This window comes from Zea mays, chromosome 10 (genome assembly GCF_902167145.1).
Source record: "Zea mays cultivar B73 chromosome 10, Zm-B73-REFERENCE-NAM-5.0, whole genome shotgun sequence".
Classification (NCBI taxonomy): Eukaryota; Viridiplantae; Streptophyta; class Magnoliopsida; order Poales; family Poaceae; genus Zea; species Zea mays.
Genome location: NC_050105.1, coordinates 146091992 through 146118774, shown reverse-complemented (window position 1 = coordinate 146118774; position 26783 = coordinate 146091992). Strand labels below are relative to the sequence as shown.

General features: G+C 48.2%; 1 protein-coding gene across 1 annotated transcript; it reads right to left on the bottom strand.

Moving 5' to 3' along the window:
* Positions 1-23023: 23023 nt before the first annotated feature.
* LOC103642089 (organic cation/carnitine transporter 4) lies at positions 23024-26226 on the bottom strand. Its single transcript, XM_008665410.4, has 3 exons — positions 25653-26226; positions 23604-24456; positions 23024-23497 (listed from the first exon to the last, which is right to left on the bottom strand). Exons 1-3 carry the CDS (start codon positions 26065-26067, stop codon positions 23179-23181), a joined length of 1587 nt encoding a protein of 528 aa, XP_008663632.1. The 5' UTR covers positions 26068-26226; the 3' UTR covers positions 23024-23178.
* Positions 26227-26783: the final 557 nt, after the last annotated feature.

Below are 26783 nucleotides of genomic sequence, written 5' to 3'. Positions count from 1 at the left end.
CCAAATGCGTGGAATCGATGTCTTGGTGCTTAGGAATGTTGTAGGAATGCTTGATGTTCTCCTCCATGCGCCTAGGGGTCCCTTTTATAGCCCCAAGGCAGCTAGGAGCCGTTGAGAACAAATCCAGAAGGCCATCCTTGCCTTCTGTCGTCGGGCGCACCGGACAGTCCGGTGCACACCGGACACTGTCCGGTGCCCGATTTCCTTCCTTAAACAGCGCAGTCGACCGTTGGAGATCTGGGAGCCTTTGGCGTACCGGACATGTCCGGTGCACACCGGACAGTCTGGTGCCCCCTTCTGACCGTTGGCTCGGCCACGTGTCCCGCGCAGATCGCGCGGCCGACCGTTGGCCCGGCCGACCGTTGGCTCACCGGACAGTCCGGTGAATTTTAGCCGTACGTCGCCAGTCAACTCCCGAGAGCGGCCAGTTCGCCCGAGGCAGCCTGGCGCACCGGACACTGTCCGGTGCACCACCGGACAGTCCGGTGCCCCAGACCGAAACAGCCTCTTGGCTGTACACAGCCAACTCTCCTCTTTTCTTCTTCTTCCTGTTTCTGATACTTAGACAAGTATATTAGTATACAAAACCAATGTACTAAGACTTAGAAACATACCTTTGCTCTTGATTTGCACTTTGTTCATCCATGGGCATTGATTCACATTTAAGCACTTATGTTGACACTCAATCACCAAAATACTTAGAAATGGCCCAAGGGCACATTTCCCTTTCACTATCGACTCGGGCTCGGGCCACAAACGCAAAGATGGGAAGAAGAAGAAGACAAGACGCATCAAGGAGATCGTCTACTACGACGACAGCGATGAGTCCACTTCTTCCCAAAAGTACAACGACGACAACGACTACGAGAGAAGGAAACCGGTTAATTCGAACTTTTCTTTTGACTACTCTCGTATTCCGCAAAGTACAAATGCTCATTTGCTCTCCATTCCACTTGGCAAACCTCCTCACTTTGATGGAGAGGACTACGGATTTTGGAGCCACAAAATGCGTAGTCACCTGTTCTCTCTCCATCCGAGCATATGGGAGATTGTGGAAAGTGAAATGAAATTTGATAGCTCGGATAGTCCTATGTTTATCAATGAACAGATTCATAGAAATGCACAAGCTACTACTGTGTTGTTAGCCTCTTTGTGCAGGGACGAGTATCATAAGGTGAGCGGCTTGGACAATGCCAAGCAGATCTGGGACACCCTCAGGATCTCACATGAGGGGTACGACGTCACCTTACTCACCAAAATGGAGTTGGTGGAGGGCGAGCTTGGAAGATTCGCGATGATAAGGGGAGAGGAGCCAACCCAAACATACAACCGGCTCAAGACCCTCATCAACAAGATAAGAAGCTACGGAAGCACACGATGGACGGACCACGACGTCGTTCGTCTAATGCTAAGGTCCTTTACTGTACTTGATCCACATTAGGTGAACAATATCCGTGAAAATCCTAGGTACACCAAGATGTCGCCCAAAGAAGTTCTTGGAAAATTTGTAAGCGGGCGAATGATGATCAAGGAGGCAAGATATGTCGACGACGCGTTGAACGGTCCAATCCATGAGCCTCAACCCATTGCTCTCAAGGCAACGAGGAGCAAGGAGGCGCTACCTAGCAAGGTGGCGCAAGTTGAGGCGGCCGGGCTCAATGATGAAGAGATGGCCCTCATCATCAAGCGCTTCAAGACGGCGCTAAAGGGTCGCAAGGGGCAGCCAAGCAAGACCAAGACAAAAGGGAAGTGCTCATGCTTCAAATGTGGTAAGGTTGGTCATTTTATCGCTAACTGCCCCGATAATGATAGTGACCAGGAACAGGGGAACAAGAGGGAGAAGAAGAAGGCATACAAGAAGGCTAAGGACGAGGCACACCTTGGCAAGGAATGGGACTCGGATTGTTCGACATCCGACTCTGATAATGAAGGACTCGCCGCCACCGCCTTCAACAAATCATCCCTATTCCCCAACGAGCGTCACACATGTCTCATGGCGAAGGAGAAGAAGGTATGTAATCGAAATAATGCCACTTATTATTCCTCTAGTGATGATGAGTCTAGTGATGAAGAAATAGATTACTCTAGTTTGTTCAAGGGATTGGATAGAACTAAAGTAGATAAGATTAATGAATTGATTGATGCCTTGAATGAAAAAGATAGACTCTTAGAAAAACAAGAGGACCTTTTATATGAAGAGCATGACAAATTTGTAGAGGCCCAAAAATCTTATGCTTTAGAAGTTAAAAGAAATGAAATGCTTTCTTGTGAACTATCTTCTTGCCATGAGACAATTTCTAGCTTAAGGAGCATGAATGATGGTTTGAATGCTAAGCTAGAAATAGCTAGTAAATCTAACTCCTGTGTAGAACATGTTATGATTTGCAAGAGGTGTAAAGATTTTGACATTGATGATTGTAGTGAACACCTAGCTTCAATTTCCAAATTGAATGATGAATTGGCTAGTCTTAATGCCCAACTTAAGACTAGCAAGAATGAATTTGACAAGCTAAAATTTGCAAGGGATGCCTACACGGTTGGTAGACATCCCTCAATTAAGGATGGACTTGGCTTCAAGAGGGAAGCCAAGGACTTAACAAGCCATAAGGCTCCCATCTCCGCCAAGGAGAAAGGGAAGGCTCCTATGGCTAGTAGTGCTAAAAAGAACCATGCATTTATGTACCATGATAGAAGTCAGTCGTATAGGAGTTGTAATGATTATGATGCTTTTGACTCTCATGCCATGTTTGCTACTAGTTCTTCCTATATGCATGGTAGAGATATGTCTAGGAGATATTTTGTTCATAGGCCTGGGAGAAATGTTGTTAATGTTCCTAGGAAAGTTAATGAACCTTCTACAATATATCATGCTTTAAATGCTTCCTTTGCTATTTGTAGAAAGGATAGGAAGATAGTTGCTAGAAAATTAGGGGCAAAATGCAAGGGAGACAAAACTTGCATTTGGGTCCCTAAGACAATTGTGACTAACCTTGTAGGACCCAACAAAAGTTGGGTACCTAAAACCCAAGCCTAAATTTGCCTTGCAGGTTTATGCATCCGGGGGTTCAAGCTGGATTATCGACAGCGGATGCACAAACCACATGACGGGGGAGAAGAAGATGTTTACCTCCTACGTCAAGAACAAGGATCCCCAAGATTCAATCATATTCGGTGATGGGAATCAAGGCAAGGTGAAAGGCTTAGGCAAAATTGCTATATCAAATGAGCACTCTATATCTAATGTGTTTTTAGTTGAGTCTCTTGGATATAATTTGTTATCTGTTAGTCAACTATGCAATATGGGATATAATTTTCTATTCACAAATGTAGATGTGTCTGTCTTTAGAAGAAGTGGTGGTTCACTAGCTTTTAAGGGTGTATTAGACGGCAAACTTTACTTAGTTGATTTTGCAAAAGAGGAGGCCGGTCTAGATGCATGCTTAATTGCTAAGACTAGCATGGGCTGGCTGTGGCATCGCCGCTTAGCACATGTGGGGATGAAGAACCTTCACAAGCTTCTAAAGGGAGAACACATGATAGGTCTAACTAATGTTACTTTCGAAAAAGATAGACCTTGTGCAGCTTGTCAAGCAGGTAAACAGGTGGGAGGAGCGCATCACAGCAAGAATGTAATGACCACATCAAGACCTCTGGAGCTGCTACATATGGACCTCTTCGGACCCGTCACCAATCTAAGTATAGGAGGAAGTAAGTATGGATTAGTTATTGTTGATGACTTTTCCTGCTTCACGTGGTATTCTTTTTGCAGGATAAATCTGAAACCCAAGGGACCCTCAAGCGCTTCCTAAGGAGAGCTCAAAACGAGTTTGAGCTCAAGGTGAAGAAGATAAGGAGCGACAATGGGTCCGAGTTCAAGAACCTTCAAGTGGAGGAGTATCTTGAGGAGGAAGGGATCAAGCACGAGTTCTCTGCTCCCTACACACCACAGCAAAATGGTGTGGTAGAGAGGAAGAACAGGACGCTTATAGACATGGCGAGGACGATGCTTGGTGAGTTCAAGACCCCCGAGCGCTTTTGGTCGGAAGCCATGAACACGGGTTGCCACGCCATCAACAGGGTCTACCTTCATCGCCTCCTCAAGAAGACGTCGTATGAGCTACTAACCGGTAACAAACCCAATGTTTCGTATTTTCGAGTTTTTGGGAGTAAATGCTACATTCTAGTGAAGAAGGGTAGGAATTCCAAATTTGCTCCCAAAGCCGTAGAAGGGTTTTTGTTAGGTTATGACTCAAATACAAAGGCGTATAGAGTCTTCAACAAATCATCGGGTTTGGTTGAGGTCTCTAGCGACGTTGTATTTGATGAGACTAATGGCTCTCCAAGAGAGCAAGTTGTTGATTTTGATGATGTAGATGAAGAAGTTCCAACGATCGCAATACGCACCATGGCGATTGGAGATGTGCGGTCACAGGAACAAGATGAGCAAGATCAACCTTCTTCCTCAACAATGGTGCAACCCCCAACTCAAGATGATGAACAGGAGGCGTGTGATCAAGGGGGAGCACAAGATGATCATGTAATGGAGGAAGAAGCACAACCGGCACCTCCAACCCAAGTTCGAGCAATGATTCAAAGGGATCATCCCGTCGACCAAATTTTGGGTGATATTAGCAAGGGAGTAACTACTCGATCTCGATTAGTTAATTTTTGTGAGCTTACTCCTTTGTCTCTTCTATTGAGCCTTTCAGGGTAGAAGAGGCCCTGCTAGATCCGGACTGGGTGTTGGCCATGAAGGAGGAGCTCAACAACTTCAAAAGAAATGAAGTTTGGACACTGGTGCCTCGTCCCAAGCAAAATGTTGTGGGAACCAAGTGGGTGTTCCGCAACAAACAAGACGAGCACGGGGTGGCGACAAGGAACAAGGCACGACTTGTGGCAAAAGGTTATGCCCAAGTCGCAGGTTTGGACTTTGAGGAGACTTTTGCTCCTGTGGCTAGGCTAGAGTCCATTCGTATCTTGCTAGCATATGCTGCTCACCATTCCTTCAGGTTGTTCTAAATGGATGTGAAGAGCGCTTTCCTCAACGGGCCAATCAAGGAGGAGGTGTACGTGGAGCAACCCCCTGGCTTCGAGGATGAACGGTACCCTGACCACGTGTGTAAGCTCTCTAAGGCGCTCTATGGACTTAAGCAAGCCCCAAGAGCATGGTATGAATGCCTTAGAGACTTTTTAATTGCTAATGCTTTCAAGGTTGGGAAAGCCGATCCAACTCTATTTACTAAGACTTGTGATGGTGATCTTTTTGTGTGCCAAATTTATGTTGATGACATAATATTTGGTTCTACTAACCAAAAGTCTTGTGAAGAGTTTAGCAGGGTGATGACTCAGAAATTCGAGATGTCGATGATGGGCGAGTTAAGCTACTTCCTTGGGTTCCAAGTGAGGCAACTCAAGGATGGAACCTTCATCTCCCAAACAAAGTGCACACAAGATTTGATCAAGAGGTTTGGGATGAAGGACGCCAAGCCCGCAAAGACTCCGATGGGAACCGACGGACACACCGACCTCAACAAAGGAGGTAAGTCCATTGATCAAAGAGCATACCGGTCTATGATAGGGTCTTTACTTTATTTATGTGCTAGTAGACCGGATATTATGCTAAGCGTATGCATGTGTGCTAGATTTCAATCCGATCCTAAGGAGTGTCACTTAGTGGCTGTGAAGCGAATTCTTAGATATTTAGTCGCTACGCCTTGTTTCGGGATCTGGTATCCAAAGGGGTCTACCTTTGACTTGATTGGATATTCAGACTCTGACTATGCTGGGTGTAAGTGAAAGGGAAATGAGCCCTTGGGCCATTTCTAAGTATTTGGTGATTGAGTGCCAACACAAGTGGTTTTGTGTTAATCTATGCAAAGTGGTGGACAAAGTGCAAATCATGTCAAAAGGTATGTTTCTAGACTTAGTACATTGTTTTATGGACTAATGTATTGTGTCTAAGTGCTGGAAACAGGAAAAATCGAGTTGGAGAAGAGATGGCTAAGTTCAGCCAAAGTCAGCGCAGTCTGGGTGTACCGGACTGTCCGGTGGTGCACCGGACAGTGTCCGGTGCGCCAGGCTGGCTCAGGAGAACTTGCTGCTCTCGGGAAGAAATAAACGGCGTACGACTATAATTCATCGGACTGTCTGGTGTGCACCGGACTGTCCGGTGAGCCAACGGTCGGCTGCGCGATCTGCGCGAGACACGTGGCCGAGCCAACGGTCGGGAGGGGGCACCGGACTGTCCGGTGTGCACCGGACAGTGTCCGGTGCGCCAACGGCTCCCAGGAGCCAACGGTCGGCTTCGCCAAATAAGGAAAGAGATCCGCACCGGACAGTGTCCGGTGGTGCACCGGACAGTGTCCGGTGGTGCACCGGACTGTCCGGTGCGCCAGGCGACAGAAGGCAAGAACAGCCTTCCTAGAATGTTCTTAATGGCTCCTAGCTGCCTTGGGGCTATAAAAGGGACCCCTAGGCGCATGGAGGAGAACACCAAGCATTCCTTGAGCACTTGTTGGACATTCTAGTGATTTGAGCTCCGTTCTAGTGTGCTAGTCTTTTGAGCTTAAGTCTGGGTCTTGTGTGTGCGTATTTGCTGTGATCTTTGTGTCTTGTGTGAGTTGCTAATTCCCCCCTTACTTCGTGCTTCTTGTGAACTTCAAGTGTAAGGGCGAGAGGCTCCAAGTTATGGAGATTCCTCGCAAACAGGATTAAGAAAAGCAAAGCAAAACACCATGGTATTCAAGTGGGTCTTTGGACCACTTGAGAGGGGTTGATTGCAACCCTCGTCCGTTGGGACGCCACAACGTGGAGTAGGCAAGCGTTGGTCTTGGCCGAACCACGGGATAACCACCGTGCCATCTCTGTGATTGATATCTTTGTGGTTATTGTGTTTTGTTGAGACTCCTCTCTAGCCACTTGGCGATTATTGTGCTAACACTTAACCAAGTTTTTGTGGCTTAAGTTTCATGTTTTACAGGATCACCTATTCACCCCCCCTCTAGGTGCTCTCAATTGGTATCAGAGCCGTTCTCTTCACGAAGAGACTAATCGCCCGAAGAGATGGATCCTAAGGGGAAGGGAATCGTGATCAACGATAAGGAGAAGGAGTCCTTCATCAACGAGCCAAAGGATGACAAGCCTACCAACTCGGGCTCGGGTCACAGACGCAAAGATGGGAAGAAGAAAAAGACGAGACGCATCAAGGAGATCGTCTACTACGACGACAGCGACGAGTCTACTTCTTCCCAAAAGGACAACGACGACAACGACTACGAGAGAAGGAAATCGGTTAATTCGAACTTTTCTTTTGACTACTCTCGTATTCCACAAAGTACAAATGCTCATTTGCTCTCCATTCCACTTGGCAAACCTCCTCACTTTGATGGAGAGGACTACGGATTTTGGAGCCACAAAATGCGTAGTCACCTGTTCTCTCTCCATCCGAGCATATGGGAGATTGTGGAAAGTGGAATGAAATTTGATAGCTCGGATAGTCCTATGTTTATCAATGAACAGATTCATAGAAATGCACAAGCTACTACTGTGTTGTTAGCCTCTTTGTGCAGGGACGAGTATCATAAGGTGAGCGGCTTGGACAATGCCAAGCAGATCTGGGACACCCTCAGGATCTCACATGAGGGGAACGATGTCACCTTACTCACCAAAATGGAGTTGGTGGAGGGCGAGCTTGGAAGATTCGCAATGATCAGGGGAGAGGAGCCAACCCAAACGTACAACCGGCTCAAGACCCTCATCAACAAGATAAGGAGCTACGGAAGCACACGATGGATAGACCATGACGTCGTTCGCCTAATGCTAAGGTCCTTCACTGTACTTGATCCACATTTGGTGAACAATATTCGTGAAAATCCTAGGTACACCAAGATGTCGCCCGAAGAAGTCCTTGGAAAATTCGTAAGCGGGCGAATGATGATCAAGGAGGCGAGATACGTGGACGACGCGTTGAACGGTCCAATCCAGGAGCCTCAACCCATTGCTCTCAAGGCAACAAGGAGCAAGGAGGCGCTACCTAGCAAGGTGGCGCAAGTTGAGGCGGCCGGGCTCAATGATGAAGAGATGGCTCTCATCATCAAGCGCTTCAAGACGGTGCTAAAGGGTCGCAAGGGACAACCAAGCAAGACCAAAACAAAGGGGAAGCGCTCATGCTTCAAATGTGGTAAGATTGGTCATTTTATTGCTAACTGTCCCGATAATGAAAGTGACTAGGAACAAGGGAGCAAGAGGGAGAAGAAGAAGGCATATAAGAAGGCTAAGGGCGAGGCACACCTTGGAAAGGAGTGGGACTCGGATTGTTCGTCATCCGACTCTGACAATGAAGGACTCGCCGCCACCGCCTTCAACAAGTCATCCCTCTTCCCCAACGAGCGTCACACATGCCTCATGGCGAAGGAGAAGAAGGTATGTACTCGAGACAGTACTACTTATGATTCTTCTAGTGATGATGAGTCTAGTGATGAAGAAATAGATTACTCTAGTTTGTTCAAGGGATTGGATAGAACAAAAATAGATAAGATTAATGAATTAATTGATGCCTTGAATGAAAAGGATAGACTTTTAGAGAAACAAGAGGACCTTTTATATGAAGAGCATGATAAATTTGTTAGTGCACAAAATTCACTTGCTCTAGAAGTTAAAAGGAATGAAATGATTTCTAGTGAAGTGTCTACATGTCATGACTCTATCTCTAGCTTAAAGAGAATTAACAATGATTTAAATGCTAAACTAGATAAATCTAGCTCTTGTGTAGAACATGTTATGATTTGCACTAGGTGTAAAGATTTTGACGTTGATGCTTGTAGTGAACACCTAGTTTGCATGTCTAAATTAAATGATGAAGTAGCTAGTCTTAATGCCCAACTTAAGACTAGCAAAAGTGAATTTGATAAGTTAAAATTTGCAAGGGATGCCTACACGATTGGTAGACACCCCTCAATTAAGGATGGTCTTGGCTTCAAGAGAGAAGCCAAGAACTTAACAAGCCATAAGGCTCCCATCTCCGCCAAGGAAAAAGGGAAGGCCCCTATGGCTAGTAGTGTGCAAAAGAACCATGCTTTCATGTATCATGGTAGGAGACAATCTAAAAATGCTTATAGGAGTTATAATGCTTATGATGCTTTTGATTCCCATGCCATGTTTGCTTCTAGTTCTTCCCATATGCATGGTAGAAATATGACTAGGAGAAATATTGTTCATGTGCCTAGAAAGAATATTGTTCATGCTCCTAGGAAAGTAATGAATGAACCTTCTACAATTTATTATGCTTGCAATGCTTCCTTTGCTATTTGTAGAAAGGATAAGAAGGTAATTGCTAGGAAGTTAGGGGCCAAATGTAAGGGAGACAAAACTTGCATTTGGGTCCCTAAAACCATTGTCACTAACCTTGTAGGACCCAACAAGAGTTGGGTACCTAAGACCCAAGCCTAAATTTGCCTTGCAGGTTTATGCATCCGGAGGTTCAAGCTGGATTATCGACAGCGGATGCACAAACCATATGACGGGGGAGAAGAAGATGTTCACCTCCTACGTCAAAAACAAGGATTCCTAAGATTCAATAATATTCGATGATGGAAATCAAGGCAAGGTAAAAGGGTTAGGTAAAATTGCTATTTCATCTGAGCACTCTATATCTAATGTGTTTTTAGTTGAGTCTCTTGGATATAATTTGTTTTCTGTTAGTCAATTATGCAATATGGGTTATAATTGTCTATTCACAAATGTAGATGTGTCTGTCTTTAGAAGAAGTGATGGTTCACTAGCCTTTAAAGGTGTATTAGATGGCAAACTCTACTTAGTTGATTTTGCAAAAGAGGAGGCCGGTCTAGATGCATGCTTAATTGCTAAGACTAGCATGGGCTGGCTGTGGCATCGCCGCTTAGCACATGTGGGGATGAAGAACCTTCATAATCTTCTAAAGGGAGAACACGTGATAGGTTTAACTAATGTGCAATTCGAAAAAGATAGACCTTGTGCAGCTTGTCAAGCAGGCAAACAGGTGGGAGGCTCTCATCACACCAAAAATGTGATGACCACATCAAGACCCTTGGAGATGCTTCATATGGACCTCTTCGGACCCGTCGCCTATCTAAGTATAGGAGGAAGTAAGTATGGTCTTGTTATAGTTGATGATTTTCCCGCTTCACTTGGGTATTCTTTCTGCAGGATAAATCTGAAACCCAGGGGACCCTTAAGCGCTTCCTCAGGAGAGCTCAAAATGAGTTTGAGCTCAAGGTGAAGAAGATAAGGAGCGACAACGGGTCCGAGTTCAAGAACCTTCAAGTGGAGGAATTCCTTGAGGAGGAAGGGATCAAGCACGAGATCTCCGCTCCCTACACACCACAACAAAATGGTGTGGTAGAGAGGAAGAACAGGACGCTCATCGACATGGCGAGGACGATGCTTGGAGAGTTCAAGACCCCCGAGCGGTTTTGGTCGGAAGCCGTGAACACGGCTTGCCACGCCATCAACCGGGTCTACCTTCACCGCCTCCTCAAGAAGACTTCTTATGAGCTGCTAACTAGTAACAAACCCAATGTGTCTTATTTTCGTGTATTTGGGAGCAAGTGTTATATTCTTGTGAAGAAAGGTAGAACTTCTAAATTTGCTCTCAAAGCTGTAGAAGGGCTTTTATTAGGTTATGATTCAAATACAAAGGCATATAGGGTCTTCAACAAGTCATCGGGTTTTGTTGAAGTCTCTAGCGACGTTGTATTGATGAGACTAATGGCTCTCCAAGAGAGCAAGTTGTTGATCTTGATGATGTAGATGAAGAAGACGTTCCAACTGCCGTAATGCTCACCATGGCGATTGGCGATGTGCGACCACAGGAACAATTGGAGCAAGATCAACCTTCTTCCTCAACAATGGTGCATCCCCCAACTCAAGACGATGAACAGGTTCATCAGGAGGAGGCGTGTGATCAAGTGGGAACACAAGATGATCATGTGATGGAGGAAGAAGCACAACCGGCACCTCCAACCCAAGTTCGTGCGACGATTCAAAGGGATCATCCCGTCGACCAAATTTTGGGTGATATTAGCAAGGGAGTAACTACACGCTCTAGATTAGTTAATTTTTGTGAGCATTACTCCTTTGTCTCTTCTTTTGAGCCTTTCAGGGTAGAAGAGGCCTTGCTAGATCCAGACTGGGTGTTGGCCATGCAGGAGGAGCTAAACAATTTCAAGCGTAATGAAGTTTGGACACTAGTGCCTCGTCCCAAGCAAAACATTGTGGGAACTAAGTGGGTGTTCCGCAACAAACAGGACGAGCACGGGGTGGTGACGAGGAACAAGGCTCGACTTGTGGCAAAAGGTTATGCCCAAGTCGCAGGTTTGGACTTTGAGGAGACTTTTGCTCCTGTGGCTAGGCTAGAATCTATTCGTATTTTGCTAGCATATGCCGCTCACCATTCCTTCAGGTTGTACCAAATGGATGTTAAGAGCGCTTTCCTCAACGGGCCGATCAAGGAGGAGGTGTACGTGGAGCAACCCCCTAGCTTCGAGGATGAACGGTACCCCGGCCATGTGTGTAAGCTCTCTAAGGCGCTCTATGGACTTAAGCAAGCCCCAAGAGCATGGTATGAATGCCTTAGAGACTTTTTAATTGCTAATGCTTTCAAGGTTGGGAAAGCCGATCCAACTCTTTTCACTAAGACTTGCGATGGTGATCTCTTTGTGTGCCAAATTTATGTCGATGACATAATATTTGGTTCTACTAATCAAAAGTCTTGTGAAGAGTTTAGCAGGGTGATGACGCAGAAATTCGAGATGTCGATGATGGGCGAGTTGAACTACTTCCTTGGGTTCCAAGTGAAGCAACTCAAGGATGGCACCTTCATCTCCCAAATGAAGTACACGCAAGACTTGCTAAAGCGGTTTGGGATGAAGGACGCCAAGCCCGCAAAGACACCGATGGGAACTGACGGACACACCGACCTCAACAAAGGAGGTAAGTCCGTTGATCAAAAATCATACCGGTCAATGATAGGGTCTTTACTTTATTTATGTGCTAGTAGACCGGATATTATGCTTAGCGTATGCATGTGTGCTAGATTTCAATCCGATCCAAGGGAGTGTCACTTAGTGGCAGTGAAGCGAATTCTTAGATATTTAGTCGCTACGCCTTGCTTCGGGATCTGGTATCCAAAGGGGGTCTAACTTTGACTTAATTGGATATTCAGATTCCGACTATGCTGGATGTAAGGTCGATAGAAAGAGTACATCGGGGACGTGCCAATTCTTAGGAAGGTCCCTCGTGTCATGGAATTCTAAGAAACAAACTTCCGTTGCCCTATCCACCGCTGAGGCTGAGTACGTTACCGCAGGACAGTGTTGCGCGCAACTACTTTGGATGAGGCAAACCCTCCGGGACTTTGGCTACAATCTGAGCGAAGTCCCACTCCTATGTGATAATGAGAGTGCTATCCGAATAGCGGAAAATCCTGTTGAGCACAGCCGCACAAAGCACATTGACATCCGACATCACTTCTTGAGAGACCACCAGCAAAAGGGAGATATCGAAGTGTTTCATGTTAGCACCGAGAACCAGCTAGCCGATATCTTTACCAAGCCTTTAGATGAGAAGACCTTTTGCAGGCTGCGTAGTGAGCTAAATGTCCTAGATTCGCGGAACTTGGATTGATTTATAGCATACATGTATTTATGCCTTTGATCATGTTCCTTATGCATTTTGTTGCTTACTTGTGGTGCTCAAGTTGTACAAACACTCCCCGGACCTCACAAGTCCTTTTTGCAAGTGATGCACATATTTAGGGGGAGCTGTGCTACAACTTGACCCTTTGAGACTAACCATGTGCCTGAGTTTGCTTGTTCTAGTCTCAAAAGGAGGTTTGTAAGGGAAAAGGTGGACTTGTACCATGAAAGACTTCCACTGCACTCCGATGAGAGGGTAACTTATTCCAAGTTCATCTCACGTACTCTTATTGCCTTTGTATTCTTATTGAAGATTTTGGTGAGGCAATGGGGTTCTAGGGCCAGGATTGATCCCGTTTTGGTGCTTGATGCCAAAGGGGGAGAAAATAAAGGCCAAAGAAATAAATGGATCAGCTACCACTTGAGAGTTTTTGAAAATAGTAGAATAGAGCTTTTGGTTTGTCAAAACTCTTTTAGTGTCAAAAGTTGGCTTCTTGTGGGGAGAAGTGTTGATTATGGGAAAAGGGGAGTTTTTTGAAATCTTGAATCAACTTCTCTTGGAATGACTCTCTTTATGTCTTAACATGTGTGTTTGACTTAGAGATAGAAATTTGAGTTTGATTTGCAAAAACAAACCAAGTGGTGGCAAAGAGTGATCCATATATGCCAAATATGAATCAAAACAATTTTGAGTTCTCATTTGCATTGATATTGCACTTGTTCTAGTTGCTTTATGTTGTGTTGGCATAAATCACCAAAAAGGGGGAGATTGAAAGGGAAATGTGCCCTTGGGCCATTTCTAAGTATTTTGGTGATTGAGTGCCAACACAAGTGGTTTTGTGTTAATCAATGCAAAGCGGTGGACAAAGTGCAAATCATGTCAAAAGGTATGTTTCTAGACTTAGTACATTGTTTTATGGACTAATGTATTGTGTCTAAGTGCTGGAAACAGGAAAAATCGAGTTGGAGAAGAGATGGCTAAGTTCAGCCAAAGTCAGCGCAGTCTGGGTGTACCGGACTGTCCGGTGGTGCACCGGACAGTGTCCGGTGCGCCAGGCTGGCTCAGGCGAACTTGCTGCTCTCGGGAAGAAATAAACGGCGTACGGCTATAATTCATCGGACTGTCCGGTGTGCACCAGACTGTCCGGTGAGCCAACGGTCGGCCGGGCCAACGGTCGGCTGCGCGATCTGCGCGAGACACGTGGCCGAGCCAACGGTCGGGAGGGGGCACCGGACTGTCCGGTGTGCACCGGACAGTGTCCGGTGCGCCAACGGTCGGCTTCGCCAAATAAGGAAAGAGATCCGCACCGGACAGTGTCCGGTGGTGCACCGGACTGTCCGGTGCGCCAAGCGACAGAAGGCAAGAACAGCCTTCCTGGAATGTTCTCAACGGCTCCTAGCTACCTTGGGGCTATAAAAGGGACCCCTAGGCGCATGGAGGAGAACACCAAGCATTCCTTGAGCACTCTTGATCACTCACACTCCATTATTGCGCACTTGTTCGACATTCTAGTGATTTGAGCTCCGTTCTAGTGTGCTAGTCTTTTGAGCTTAAGTCTAGGTCTTGTGTGTGTGTATTTGCTGTGATCTTTGTGTCTTGTGTGCGTTGCTAATTCCCCCCTTACTCCGTGCTTCTTTGTGAACTTCAAGTGTAAGGGCGAGAGGCTCCAAGTTGTGGAGATTCCTCGCAAACTGGATTAAGAAAAGCAAAGCAAAACACCATGGTATTCAAGTGGGTCTTTGGACCACTTGAGAGGGGTTGATTGCAACCCTCGTCCGTTGGGACGCCACAACATGGAGTAGGCAAGCATTGGTCTTGGCCGAACCACGGGATAACCACCGTGCCATCTCTGTGATTGATATCTTTGTGGTTATTGTGTTTTGTTGAGACTCCTCTCTAGCCACTTGGCGATTATTGTGCTAACACTTAACCAAGTTTTTGTGGCTTAAGTTTCAAGTTTTACAGGATCACCTATTCACCCCACCCCCTCTAGGTGCTCTCAGTAAGGTCGATAGGAAGAGTACATCGGGGACGTGCCAATTCTTAGGAAGGTCCCTGGTGTCATGGAGTTCTAAAAAACAAACCTCCGTTGCCCTATCCACCGCTGAGGCCGAGTACGTTGCAGCAGGACAGTGTTGCGCGCAACTGCTTTGGATGAGGCAAACCCTCAGGGACTTCGGCTACAATCTAAGCAAAGTCCCACTCCTATGTGATAATGAGAGTGCTATCCGCATGGCGGATAATCCTGTTGAACACAGCCGCACAAAGCACATAGACATCCAGCATCACTTTTTGAGAGACCACCAACAAAAGGGAGATATCGAAGTGTTTCATGTTAGCTCCGAGAACCAGCTAGCCGATATCTTTACCAAGCCTTTAGATGAGCAGACCTTTTGCAAGTTGCGTAGTGAGCTAAATGTCTTAGATTCACGGAACTTGGATTGATCTATAGCATACATGTGTTTATGCCTTTGATCATGTTCCTTATGCATTTTGTTGTTTATTTATGGTGCTCAAGTTGTACAAACTCTCCCCGGACCTTACAAGTCCATTTGCAAGTGATGCACAAATTTAAGGGGAGATGTGCTACAACTTGACCCTTTGAGACTAACTGTGTGCTTGAGTTTGCTTGAATCAGTCTCAAAGGAAGATTGAAAGGGAAAAGGTGAACTTGGATCATGCAAGACTTCCACTGCACTCCGATGAACGAGTAACTTCTTCCAAGTTCATCTTAGTACTCTTATTGCCTTTTACTCTTAGTTGAAGATTTTTGGTGAGGCAATGGGGTTAGAGGGCCAAGATTAATCCCGTTTTGGTGCTTGATGCCAAAGGGGGAGAAAATAAAGGCCAAAGCAATAAATGGATCAGCTACCACTTGAGAAATTTTGAAAATAGTAATATAGAGCTTTTGGTTTGTCAAAACTCTTTTATTGTCTCTTTTGTCAAAGTTGGCTTCTTGTGGGGAGAAGTGTTGATTATGGGAAAAAGGGGGAGTTTTTGAAATCCTTGGTTAAATTCCTTTGGAATACCTCTCTTTATATCTCTACAAGTGAATTTGACTTAGAGATTGGAAATTCAGTTTGATTTGCAAAAAAAACAAACCAAGTGGTGGCAAAGAATGATCCATATATATGCCAAATTTGATTCAAAACAAATTTGAGTTCTTATTTGAATTGATTTTGTACTTGTTCTACTTGCCCTATGTTATGTTGGCATTAATCACCAAAAAGGGGGGAGATTGAAAGGGAAATGTGCCCTTGGGCCATTTCTAAGTGTTTTGGTGATTTAGTGTCCAACACAAGTGCTTAAGTGTCAAATGGTGGACAAAGTACAAATCAAGTATAAAGGTATGTTACTTAGACTTAGTACATTGTTTTAGAGACTAATGTATTGTGTCTAAGTGCTGGAAACAGGAGAAAACAAATTGGAGAGAGATAGCTTTGTTTTAGCCAAAGCCAGCGCTGTCTGGGTGCAACGGACAGTGTCCGGTGGTGCACCGGACAGTGTCCGGTGTGCCAGGCTAGCTCAGGCTAACTTGGCGCTCTCAGGAATAAATTAACGGCGTACAGCTATAATTCACCGGACTGTCCGGTGAGCCAACGGTCGGCCGGGCCAACGGTCGGCTGCGCGATCTGCGCGAGACACGTGGCCGAGCCAACAGTCGGGAGGGGGCACCGGACTGTCCGGTGTGCACCGGACAGTGTCCGGTGCGCCAACGGCTCCAAGGCTGCCAACGGTCGGCTTCGCCAAATAAGGAAGAAAATCCGCACCGGACAGTGTCCGGTGGTGCACCGGACTATCCGGTGCGCCAGGCGACAGAAGGCAAGAATTGCCTTCCCGGATTGCTCTCAACGGCTCCTAGCTGCCTTGGGGCTATAAAAGGGACCCCTAGGCACATGGAGAAGAAGACCAAGCATTCCTTGAGCACTCTTGATCACTCACACTCCATTCTTGCGCACTTGTTCGACATTCTAGTGATTTGAGCTCCGTTCTAGTGTGCTAGTCTTTTGAGCTTAAGTCTGGGTCTTGTGTGTGCGTATTTACTGTGATCTTTGGGTCTTGTGTGAGTTGCTAATTCCTTCCTTACTCCGTGCTTCTTTGTGAACATCTTTGTAAGGGCGAGAGGCTCCAAAGTGTGGAGATTCCTCGCAAACAGGATATAGTAAAGCAAGCAAAACACCGTGGTATTCAAGTGGGTATTTGGACCGCTTGAGAGGGGTTGATTGCAACCCTCGTCCGTTAGGACGCCACAACGTGGAGTAGGCAAGCGTTGGTCGTGGTCGAACCACGGGATAAACCATTGTGCCATCTATGTGATTGATCTCCTGTGGTTACTGTGTTTTGTTGAGACTCCTCTCTAAGCCACTTAGCATTATTGTGCTAACGCCTAATCAAGCTTTTGTGGATTAAGTTTCAAGTTTCACAGGATCACCTATTCACCCCCCCTCTAGGTGCTCTCAGGTAAGACCGTCGATCAAAAGGCATACCAGTCTATGATAGGGTCTTTACTTTATTTATGTGCTAGTAGACCGGATATTATGCTTAGTGTATGCATGTGTGCTAGATTTCAATCCGATCCAAGGGAGTGTCACTTAGTGGCTGTGAAGCGAATTCTTAGATATTTAGTCGCTACGCCTTGTTTCGGGATCTGGTATCCAAAGGGGTCTACCTTTGACTTGATTGGATATTCAGACTCCGACTATGCTGGATGTAAGGTCGATAGGAAGAGCACATCGAGGATGTGCCAATTCTTAGGAAGGTCCCTGGTGTCATGGAGTTCTAAGAAACAAACTTCTGTTGCCCTATCCACCGCTGAGGCCGAGTACGTTGCCGCAGGACAGTGTTGCGCGCAACTACTTTGGATGAGGCAAACCCTCAGGGACTTTGGCTACAATTTGAGCAAAGTCCCACTCCTATGTGATAATGAGAGTGCTATCCGCATGACGGATAATCCTGTTGAACACAGCCGCACAAAGCACATAGACATCGGGCATCACTTCTTGAGAGACCACCAGCAAAAGGGAGATATCGAAGTGTTTCATGTTAGCTCCGAGAACCAGCTAGCCGATATCTTTACCAAGCCTTTAGATGAGCGGACCTTTTGCAAGTTGCGTAGTGAGCTAAATGTCTTAGATTCGTGGAACTTGGATTGAATTATAGCATACATGTGTTTATGCCTTTGATCATGTTCCTTATGCATTTTGTTGTTTCCTTATGGTGCTCAAGTTGTACAAGCACTCCCCGGACCTTACAAGTCCATTTGCAAGTGATGCACAAATTTATGGGGAGATGTGCTACAACTTGACCTTTTGAGACTAACTGTGTGCTTGAGTTTGCTTAATTTAGCCTCAAAGGTGGTTTGAAAGGGAAAAGGTGGACTTGGACCATGCAAGACTTCCACTGCACTCCGATGAAAGAGTAACTTTTTCCAAGTTCATCTTTGTACTCTTATTGCCATTTTTACTCTTAATTGAAGATTTTGGTGAGGCAATGGGGTTTAGGGGCCAAAGTTGATCCCGTTTTGGTGCTTGATGTCAAAGGGGGAGAAAATAAGGCCAAAGCAATAAATGGATCAGCTACCACTTGTGAATTTTGAAAACTTAGAGTTTTTGTTTGTCAAAATACTCTTGTTTGCCTATTATTGTCAAAAGTTGGTCTCTTGCGGGGAGAAGGCTTAATTATGGGAAAAGGGGGAGTTTTTGAATCCTTGATCAATTTCTCGTAAAGTATCTCTCTTTATGTTTCAACATGTGTGTTTGACTTAGAAATTGAGTTTGTAAAAACAAACCAAGTTGTGGCAAAGAGTGATCCATATATGTCAAATTTGAATCAAAACAATTTTGAGTTCTTATTTGAATTGATTTTGCACTTGTTCTACTTGCTTTATGTTGTGTTGGCATAAATAACCAAAAAGGGGGAGATTGAAAGGGAAATGTGCCTTTAGGCCATTTCTAAGTATTTTGGTGATTTAGTGTCCAACACAGGTGCCTAAGTGTTGATCTATGCAAAGAGGTGGACAGAGTGCACATCAAGTCAAAAGGAAAGCTCGAATTGGAGGAGATGGCCTTGTTCTGCCAAAGCAAGCTCTGTCTGGGTGCACCGGACAGTGTCCGGTGGTGCACCGGACAGTGTCCGGTGCGCCAGGCTGGCTCAGGCGAATTGGCTGCTCTCGGGAAGAAATTAACGGCGTACGACTATAATTCACCGGACTGTCCGGTGTGCACTGGATAGTGTCCGGTGAGCCAACGGTCAGCCGGGCCAACGGTCGGCCGCGCGGTCCGCGCGGGACACGTGGCAGAGCCAACGGCTAGTAGGGGCACCGGACTGTCCGATGTGCACCGGACAGTGTCCGGTGCGCCAACGGCTCCAAGGCGCTAACGGTCGGCTTCGCCAAATAAGGAAAGAGATCCGCACCGGACAGTGTCCGGTGGTGCACCGGACTGTCCGGTGCGCCAGGCGACAGAAGGCAAGAATTGCCTTCCTGGATTGCTCTCAACGGCTCCTAGCTGCCTTGGGGCTATAAATGGGACCCCTAGGCGCATGGAGGAGATACACCAAGCATTCCTAAGCACTAAGACATCGATTCCGCGCTCTTGATTCCTTGCGATAACAATTAGAGCTCTAGTTGAGTTGTGAACTCATTGAGTTGTGTTGTGAGCTCTTGTTGCGACTTGTGTGCGTGGTGTTGCTGTGATTTCTTGTCTTGAGTGTGTTGCTCATCCCTCCCATACTCCGTGCTTCTTTGTGAACTTCAAGTGTAAGGGCGAGAGGCTCCAAAGTGTGGAGATTCCTCGCAAACGGGATAGAGTAAAGCAAGCAAAACACTGTGGTATTCAAGTGGGTCTTTGGACCGCTTGAGAGGGGTTGATTGCAACCCTCATCCGTTGGGACGCCACAACGTGGAGTAGGCAAGCGTTGGTCTTGGCCGAACCACGGGATAAACCACTGTGCCATCTCTGTGATTGATCTCTTGTGGTTATTGTGTTTTGTTGAGACTCCTCTCTAAGCCACTTGGCATTATTGTGCTAACGCCTAATCAAGTTTTTGTGGATTAAGTTTCAAGTTTCACAGGATCACCTATTCACCCCCCCTCTAGGTGCTCTCAATTGGTATCAGAGCCGTTCTCTTCACAAAGGGACTAATCGCCCGAAGAGATGGATCCTAAGGGGAAGGGAATTGTGATCAACGATAAGGAGAAGGAGTCCTTCGTCAACGAGCCAAAGGATGACAAGCCTACCGACTCGGGCTCAGGCCACAAACGCAAAGATGGGAAGAAGAAGAAGACAAGACGCATCAAGGAGATCATCTACTACGACGACAACGATGAGTCCACTTCATCCCAAAAGGACAACGACGACAACGACTACGACAAAAGAAAGACGGTTAATTCGAACTTTTCTTTCGATTACTCTCGTATTCCGCATAGCTCAAATGCACATTTGCTTTCCATCCCTCTTGGCAAACCTCCACACTTTGATGGGGAGGACTACGGATTTTGGAGTCACAAAATGCGTGGTCACCTGTTCTCTCTCCATCCAAGTATATGGGAAATTGTTGAGAATGGAATGAAATTTGATAGCTCGGATAGTCCTATATTTATTAATGAACAGATTCATAAAAATGCACAAGCTACTACTGTGTTGTTAGCCTCTTTGTGCAGGGACGAGTACCATAAGGTGAGCGGCTTGGACAATGCCAAGCAGATCTGGGACACCCTCAAGATCTCTCATGAGGGGAACGACGTCACCTTGCTCACCAAGATGGAGTTGGTAGAGGGCGAGCTCGGGAGATTTGCAATGATAAGGGGCGAGGAGCCAACCCAAACATACAACCGACTCAAGACCCTCATCAACAAAATAAGGAGCTACGGAAGCACGCGATGGACGGACCACGACGTCGTTCATCTAATGCTAAGGTCCTTTACTATTCTTGATCCACATCTTGTGAACAATATTCGTGAAAATCCTAGGTACACAAAGATGTCGCCCGAAGAAGTTCTTGGGAAGTTCGTGAGCGGGCGAATGATGATAAAGGAGGCGAGATACGTGGACGACGCGTTGAATGGTCCAATCCATGAGCCTCAACCCATTGCTCTCAAGACAACGAGGAGCAAGGAGGCGCTACCCAGCAAGGTAGCACAAGTTGAGGCGACCGGGCTTAATGATGAAGAGATGGAGCAAAACACCATGGTATTCAAGTGGGTCTTTGGACCGCTTGAGAGGGGTTGATTGCAACCCTCGTCCGTTGGGACGCCACAACGTGGAGTAGGCAAGCGTTGGTCTTGGCCGAACCACGGGATAAACCATTGTGCCATCTCTGTGATTGATCTCTTGTGGTTATTGTGTTTTGTTGAGACTCCTCTCTAAGCCACTTGGCATTATTGTGCTAACGCCTAATCAAGTTTTTGTGGATTAAGTTTCAAGTTTCACAGGATCACCTATTCACCTCCCTCTAGGTGCTCTCATTTACATAACTATTGGAGATGCTCTAAGGTATTATCTATTTATCGTTGGTGTCATCTAATTACTACTTTTTATCATGTATTATTATCTGAGCAACAGTATTGTTTGAACATGATAAATTGGTGGTTGAAACCTATTTTTTTGTTGGGCACGGGTACGGACACAAATCTATACCCGCCTGCGGGTATGAGTTTTTTACCGGGCACATTTCATTTTCGCGGGTACGGGTTTGGGTTTGCAGTACCCAGCGGGTACGTGCCCGTTGCCATCTCTACAATTGTCTCTCTACTCCATTGCAATTATATTTCTTCTAGTACTTCACTTCACTTTCATATTGCTCTAAATTTAATACTCATTTTATAAGAGCAATCAAGTGAAGAAGTTTTATCCTCTCTCACTCTTCATTCGAACTTGGTTTTTGGTTTCACTAAGTTATTTTAGACCAAATTTGTTTTGTTAAGTTGTTTTTTACAGGATCACCTATTCACCCTCCCCTCTAGGTGCTCTCGAAGCTACAACCCTATGTGCAGTCCGCTTTAGCTCCTCGTGACAATCAGAAACTTGCATTTTGTTTGTTTGGGTCTTTTCCTGTGGTGGCCAGGGTTGGGCTAGTAGCTAATAGATTGGCTTTACCAACATCATCTCACATACACCAAGTGTTCCATGTTTCTGAGTTAAAGAAAACCATACCCTCTCCCGCCATTGTGGCTCAGTTGTCGGTGTCTTTGGCAGGTTTTCAAGTGCCTGAACTAATACTGCAGAAGCGCTTTGACTCTAATGTTGACTCATAAGGCTTGATCAAGTGGGCAGGTTTGAGGTTTATCTTCTTCCTTAGCTACTTGGAAGAATCTGGAAGCACTTCAACAAGCTTTTCCATTGGCTCCTGCTTGGGGTCTTCATCGTCGGATGAATGTTAGCAACCCAGTTCCAGTTGAAGGCAACAAGTAGGTGGGCTATGCAAACCAGGAGGAAACACCAATGGGTCAAGAATCCGGAAGAAGAATGTGCGTGTGGCAGTCCCAGAGTGGGTCGTGCGAGGCAGGTGTGTGTGCGTGCGTTCCAAATTGGCATGTGCCGAACTTTGTAAGGGTTTGTTCGATTATTTTATCCCACGTGAATTGGATGAGATTGAAAAAAGTATGAAAGATTTTGATTTATTTGAGATTAAAAACTCATCTAATTTTACTTAATTCACATGGATTGAGAACAAAACGAATAACGAATAGGCGGCCCTAATATGGTAGAGTGGCTTGAGAGAGAGGGCATCGAAAACACTGTAACGGAATTCTGTTTTTGAGAATCTACCTTCTTCCTCTACCGTCGCTATCCTGTCTGTTCTATGTCCTTTGTGTTCTTCTCTTCCACTTCCACTCCGGTGATCATCGCCAGTGATCGCCACCACCTCACCACCGTGCTCGATGTCGCGGGTCGCGCCGCGGTCGTCTCCAACTCCGCTCGCCGCTTCCTCGCGGGCTTGTAGGCGTTCATCGTCTCCAGCAACGAGGTGGACCGCCACACCGAGGCGTTCGAGGAGCTCGAGCGTCTGGCGGGGCCCGACGACAACCTTGACATGTTCGTCACGGTCCTCAGCCTGGACGTCGCCATGGAGGAGGACCTGGACGTGGACGGTGATAGTTTTAGGAGGAGGAAATTGTGGTGAAGATTTCCGTAGCGCAGCACCTTGTATTCGCGGGTGAAGTTTTTGGGAGAAGAGACGAGAAACAGCTAGAGAATTGTTTATTAACTTTCTTAAAATAGGAATTGGGAGGAGGTATATTGGGTTTGGATGCATAATTGCATTGTTCTACCTCCACGTGTTGGCAACCTGCAGTTCCTGGCGACTATTGCAGTGTTTTGAAACAACACGTTACTGTGCAGCTTGTTTGACGAAAACAACATGTGCATGTATATACCTCGTTTGTAATGTATCGAAACGAAACGTATTATTCACAAGATCAGTCTCCAGTAACAGTGGACTGTGGACATGCACATTCCGAGGACGCAGCGCTTTGTGCAGTTCACCTGGACGGCTAGACCGATCCTCTCACTTGATGACGCTCTTCTCCCCTTCCTCCAGCCCTGCCATGGTGTCGTACAGGGGCTTGTTCATGGTCTCCGGCAGGTAGAAGACGAGCAGGCCGCCGACGATGCCCGAGGCGCCGAACACCGCGAACGGCAGCCTCTCCCCGAGCACCACCACCAGCGGCGCCACGATGGCCCCCATCTGCGCCGCCTGCGCCGTGCACCCCAGCGCCGCGTTCCGCACCACCGTGGGGAACAGCTCCGCCGTGTAGATGAACAGCAGGTTGTACGTCGCCGCCATGCCGAAGATGCCCACCACGCCGCAGGCCATCCGCGCCAGCCTGTACATTTGCGTGCAGTGCAGTTTGCAAGTGCACGTTCGTCAGTGTCTGTACATGTTTTGAAGAAACGAATCCTGCTGAAGGCTATCAGTCTAACATGACGGACCTCATGGTCCCTGCTCCGGGTATGAGACTCCCGGCGGTGCAGAAGACGCCACTGAGCAGCATGGTGCCGATGGCGAGAGGCTTCCGCCCGAAACGGTCGAGGAGCAGCGCCGTGAGCAGGTAGGCGGGCATCTCGGCGAGCGAGTTGACGACGACGGTGACGTAGAGGTTGGTCTTGAGGTTGACCACGTTGAGGCTGAGGCCGTAGTACACCACCGAGGCGAGGAGGTTGATGAGCACGGACAGCACGAGGCGCACCCGCGTGGTCGGCGACCGGAACACGTCGACGATGGAGCCCGAGGAAGTGGATGCCGCCGCCGCCGCCGCCGCCGCCGCGCCCCCATCATCGTCCTCGTCCTCGTCGTCAAGCTTGAGCGTGAGATCCTCTGGCACGGCCCTGCCGTTGGCGGCCGCGATGGCGCGGACGACCCGCAAGGCGTCGTCGGGGCGGCGGCGCACGAGGTACCACCTGGGCGACTCGGAGACGAACGGGACGACGGCGACGGCGAAGACGAGCGAGGGGAGCGAGGTGGCGGCGTAGAGCAGGCGCCAGGAGCGCGGGAGGAGCGCGGCGACGCCGGCGAGCGCCGCGATGCCGCCGGAGAAGAAGTAGAAGGCGGACATGCCGGCGGCGCCGCGGCGGGCGGGGCCGACGGGCTCGGTGGCCAGCACGAAGGCCAGCACGCCGACGCTGCCCGTGCTGAAGCCCGTGAGGAGGCGCAGCGCCGCGTAGGCCCAGTAGGTCGGGGCCAGCGCGGTCAGCAGGCCGAAGGCGGCGTTGAGCACGCACACCACCTGCAGCGACCCCTTCCGGCCCAGGAACGAGTCCGAGAGGTGGCCGAACACGCCCGCTCCTGCATAGGAAGAAAGATAATTGACCACGAGGCCCTGTCTAGATGAGAAACTAGCCCAGCCAAAGGTGAAAAGCCCACACCAAAGAGACGACTATTTTTTTTTGGTCTGCTTGTGGGTGAGCCAGGCCAGGCGGGAATGGAGAGGCCGGAGGCGATGGGCGAGGCAAGCCAAGCCAAGCCAAAGCCAAGCGAGTGATTGGCTGGGCGCTGAGCCGTGACCGTGAGACATCCTCCCCGTCAAAGCCGTCGTGGCATTTGGCGCGGCGGGGGGAGCCACGTAGCCAAGCTAATCCGCGCCACGCGTGCCTACGTGTCACGTCGCGCTACGCCGCTTCGCAGACCAATCGGTGGCAGACGAGACGAGGCACGGAGGTTTCGCTTTGTTTGCCTTCGGAATGCCTAGACATGACCAACCTGACTGACCACCGCATGCCTGCATATCAATTTCATTTTCCCCCATAATCCATTCATCTACTCTTATACTTATCCATCATCACATGAGAGTGGACATGCAAAGCTGGTGGAGTCAATAGCAGAAGATAACATGATAGCATATTGATTGACACGGCTTCATTTGTTGTGTTCTGAATTCTGATCGGATCTGACTTCCGGTCCGGGACTCTAACGCTAGTCCAGAGCCACAGAAAGGCGTAGTGGATGCTAGGTAGGATTAGGATCAGGCGAAAAGATTCCTCGGTATATCTCGTTTCGCCAGAAGCTGTGAACGTTGGGAAACTGCGTGCCTGAGCGGGACATCGAGACCAGACCGTTTTTAACTGTGCTTTGGACTCATTCGCTACGGTAGAATGCTAGATGTTGGAACAGAGACGGCTACCGGCAGAGAAAGCTACGGGACAAAGCCGACAAGATGCGCCGCACCTCAAGTCAAGCTGCGCGGCTGCACTTTTGTCTAAGGCTGCCGCCGCCGAAATGCTGTAAGAGAGGAGTAGAGGACCGAGGTAAAATGGCACTTGACCATCTCCTCATCCACCAGATCAGACCACAGCACATGTCCGGCATTCGTGTCGTGTCGTGTCGTGCATGTGGCCGATGAGCTGCTGAGCCCGCCAGAAGCGAAGCACTCACTCGACTCGACGGCCGCCGCACCTCTAGTTATACGCCTAATCTAAAAAAAACCATTTCCTTTCCAAACGACGAACACGCGGTCCGGAATGAATTCAGATACGCGCACTGACCGATCATGCAGCCGGCGAAGAACACGGCCTGGGCGAGGCCGACCTTGTAGCGCTCGCCGCAGACGAGCCCCCACTCGGCGACGGTCGACGCCGCGGCGCCGCCGGCCCACTCCCACCCGGCCGCGCCGGCGCCGGCGCAGGGGTCCCCGCACACCGCGCCGGCGCCGGCGCAGGACGTGGCCGGCTCACGGTCCGCGAAGATGATCACCATGGTGTGCAGCGCCTCCAGCGCCCACGCCGCGGACACCAACACGAAGTGCCGCAGCTGCCACCGCCCGAACTCCCCCGCGTGCGCCGACAGCGCCTCGTCGATGCTCACGCGCCGCCGGCCCTCGCCGCTGCTCTTCTGCTTCTGCTTCTTCCACGCCTCGCCATCATTGCTGCCGGCCGAGAGGAGCGGCTCCGTCGTCGACATGTCTGCCGCCGGCCACGCGCGTCCCGCCCGCTAGCTGCTTCTGCTAGCACCTAGACCTAGCAGTGTGTGGCCTTTTGCTCCTGTGTGCGTTCCGGGCGCCCAGTGCGCTCGCGGGACTCTATTTGTAGCTGTAGGCTGTAGCCGCCCCCCGGGGCCCGGACGGAGGCAGGCGTCGTGCGTCGTGATCGCGGGCGGCTATTTACTTAACGGGATCGTATCCAGTGCACAAGGGCCACGCCGTGCACAAATGCACAAAACGAAACCTGGTCGTCCGTCTCCCATCCAACGGCCGTCGTAAATTTGCAGATGAACCCTCCCGCAGCCTCCGTAGCTTGCCGAGTCTGTTTTGTGAAAAACCCCCCGCGCCGTCATGTCGTTGGATGGAAAATGGACGGCCAGATTTCGTTTTGTGCATTTGTGCACGGCGTGGCCCTTGTGGACTGGATACGATCCCTTACTTAACGGCGTCAGACTCTGGCTTCGAGAGGACGAGGGCGTCCGTCGCCGTCGCATAAGCCTCCGCGACTCTGGCAATGGACGGTTCTGATGCAATCATCCCGTTGAAGAACCAAAGCGTGTCCAGATACGACGCACCGGCGGCGAGGCTGTAATATGATTTCCATACTAGTTAAGGTTTGGTAGTTTGGTCAGTAATTATGTTGATGAATGGTATTATTGTATTGGCCCTTTATCTTTTGTATTGTTCTATTTATGTG

Excerpts from the sequence above, each read along its gene's own strand:
- LOC103642089 (XM_008665410.4), bottom strand. The coding sequence starts at position 26,067 with ATGTCGACGACGGAGCCGCTCCTCTCGGCCGGCAGCAATGATGGCGAG. Across the intron at positions 24,457-25,652 it reads CTTCGCCGGCTGCATGATCG|GAGCGGGCGTGTTCGGCCAC; the intron begins GTCAGTGCGCGT and ends CTTCCTATGCAG. Across the intron at positions 23,498-23,603 it reads CCCGGAGCAGGGACCATGAG|GCTGGCGCGGATGGCCTGCG; the intron begins GTCCGTCATGTT and ends GCAAATGTACAG.